General features: G+C 40.3%; 1 protein-coding gene across 1 annotated transcript in view; it reads left to right on the top strand.

Moving 5' to 3' along the window:
* The window catches only part of CDC40 (cell division cycle 40), a 104,373-nt gene that overhangs the window by 51,166 nt on the left and 50,105 nt on the right, over positions 1 to 3,102 (top strand). Inside the window, exon 3 of the mRNA XM_019520103.1 lies at positions 2,042 to 2,171. Coding sequence (XP_019375648.1) covers positions 2,042 to 2,171 — 130 coding nt within the window. The remainder of the gene's footprint in view (positions 1 to 2,041; positions 2,172 to 3,102) is intronic.

Genomic DNA, 3,102 nt, shown 5'->3' with positions numbered 1-3,102 from the left:
AATGGTATGTTGTAACGAATGGTGTGCAATTCATGGGGGTTTTTTGTACCGAAGCATTTCTTCATGTGGTATCCAGGTGATTCTTTCAAAGTGCGGTCTATCTCTGTGGGGGAGTGTCCTTGTTGGGTGAGAGCCTTTTTGAGATTTGTGAGGTGACAATCTCAGGTATTCTCCTCAGTGCAAATTGGGTGGTATTGGAGAGCTTAGCTGTATATTACAGCTTTCTTGGTGTGTTTTGGGTGATTGCTGATTCTATGTATGTTGGTCCATGGATTTCTTGTATAACATGTTCTGTATTTTACCATTCTGGATACTGATCATAGTATCTAAAAAGGAAATGTTTGTGCTGGAGTATTAAAGAGAGAGTCCGATGAGGGGGTGATGGTTATTGAATTTGTGATGGAAATCAGTCAGAGACTGCAGGTTTTCAGTCCAAATTATGATGTAATCTATGTATCTTAGGTATAGCATGGGTCCGATGGTGCAGTTTTTGAGGAATTCTTCTTTCAGGTGGGCTATAAAAAGGTTGGCATGTTGTGGGGCCATTTTGGTGCCCATAGCTATGCCCATGGTCCAGAGAATATGTTGGTTATTGAAACTGAAGTGGTTGTGTTAGAGGATGAAGTGTATATTTCACAGATCTGTGTTTTGCATATTGGCTTCTATTCTGCTCAGGAGAGCACACAAGCACAAATGGACTCTCATCATGCCTGAAGAATGGTGTTTGTGCCTGAAAGCTTAGAAAGAACAATTTTTCCAACTATTTAGTTGGTCTAGACTCTAATAAAAGATATCACATCTACCCAAAGATCCTTGTCTGCCTAAGGTCTTTACATCACATTTTTACCAATTTATGGAATGTGCTACCACAGAACACCTAAGGGATAATTCTGGGTTGCATTCAACATGTGGTAAATTCCTTTTTTCTTTTGTTGCTCTGCAAGTGAAGTGTGTCTGAATCTGATCAAAATATGCCATGCTCAGGTTAGTTTTTTTTTCTTTTAAAAGGGCTAGATAACTTTGACTCTTAAACTTCATGATAAGGCAAAGGTATATTTACTGAAGGAAATATCAAACCTAACCCAAGTGTATCATCATAGCTCTGTCTTTGGATGCAGCCATTAAAACATATATGCACTAACACAGGAGCGGGCAATTATTTTGGGTGGAGTGCCGCTTACTGAGTTTTGGCATGCTATCGAGGGCTGCGTGACAGGAAGCCCAGGGCAGATGAATATTAATTTTCTAAATTTTTTAGGGGCCCTGCAGGCTGGATAGAATGGCTTGGCAGGCCACATCTGGCCCGTGGGCCACATTTTGCCCACCCCTGCACTAACGTGTGTTTTGCAGCCTATTGGTGGTAGCAGTTTCTTTTCTTTATTCTTGGGAGCAAAATTCTTTCTGTTCAACACAGTGGATTTCTTCTGGTATTGTAGAGTCAGTTTGACCTGCGTGGAAGTCCATGCATGTAGTCAGAATAGTCACAGTACAAATCTGACCGTTCTCTTCCTATTCAAAATGCATTACTTTTCTGGAACTAGATAGTATACAAATGTTATAAATGCTCTTGCTTACCAGTTATTTAAAATATCTGGTATTTCATATAACTGCAGTTGAATGTAAAAGTATGGTACTTTAGTACAGCTTAAGATAGCATCACTTTTTAAAAGGCCAAGGCATTATGATTGTAATTCCTTCTCTATGCATTTCTTCCTCTCCTAAATGTTTGTATAGTTTGTCCTTGGCACCAGTGGTGAAGGAAGAAGTTCTCTTGCAAAAATGACTTTGTACATGAAGAGACTCATAAACAATTATTTCATACACAACAGGTTATTTTATTAGTCTGACCTGTATTCAATAGCAATAAGGAGAAAGGAATCTGAAGTCACTATGTATTGCACTTCTTGAATGTCAAACATTTCTTGGCTATAGAAATTGTGAGAAATTATTGTAAATGACTTACTAGGATAGAACTGTCTGATAGCATAGTGGATGTTCTTTATACGCTTTTTTTTTTTTTTTTTTTTTAATTTTGATGCAGTTTGGGCCAGAAAACCCATTTAGGACTCAACAGATGGCTGCACCTAGGAATATGCTTTCTGGATATGCAGAACCAGCACACATCAATGATTTCATGTTTGAGCAGCAGAGAAGAACATTTGTAACCTATGGTAAGATGCATGCCTCCTCATATTTGAAGCCTTGGATTCTTGCAAGTCACTGCTCTGATGTGGTTGTGTTTGGCAGCTTCTGTACAAACATGTTGTTCATTACAGGACAGTGAATAGGACTGCAAAGTCTGGCTGCAGCAATAACACTTAAATACCATTTCATGGGAACTCACAATGTGCTGGGTCATAAAATTTATCTTGGAATTTTTTCTTAATTCTTTCTGAAACTTTAATCAGAACCCACCATGAGTTGTTGATATGTAGAGAATAAAAATAATCATTTCACATTTTGATAGTGGCAAACAATTGTAAAGCCATTATGCCACATTCTAACAAAATTTAACTATTTGAAAGTGAATAGCTTTACTGTAATACAGGTTCTGCAAGGTCGTTGTCTGTCTGGATCCACACTATTTCAGGCTTCTCTTAGTGATTTCTAAATTAATAGAAAGAAAGCTACTGTTTTGAGCAACTCCCTCTTTTACAGTCATGTGTCTAGTAAGATGAGTGAATGACACCTCAGGGTGTGGACAAATGTACATATGTAGCTGCTAGGCCTGTGCGAGGCAGCAAGTATTCACTCCGGATTCAGTCAGTTCAGGGAACAGTGATTTCATTTAGTGATTCGAATCACTGTCCCGAATTGATTCGGCTGAATCTGATTCAGAGATTTGGCCACCACCCAACCGGCTGAATCTCTGAATCAAACAGGCCCCATCCCCTGCCTGGCCCCAGCATCCTAGCTCTCTTAAAAAAAGCCCCGCACTCACTGGCTTCTGCCAGGCAGTGGAGCGATCCCTGCTACCCCCCACTGTTCTGTGTCTGCTGCCCCCCACTGCCCCGTGCTGCATGGGGGAGCTCTGCGATGAGCCCTCAGATGTCCCAATGGCTGCTGCAGCACCCGGTGAGTGCAGGGCTCTTTTTTTAAAGA

This window comes from Gavialis gangeticus, unplaced genomic scaffold, assembly GCF_001723915.1.
Source record: "Gavialis gangeticus isolate Ggan-Ray unplaced genomic scaffold, GavGan_comp1, whole genome shotgun sequence".
Taxonomy (NCBI): domain Eukaryota; kingdom Metazoa; phylum Chordata; order Crocodylia; family Gavialidae; genus Gavialis; species Gavialis gangeticus.
This window is presented reverse-complemented; position numbering and strand designations above follow the sequence as displayed.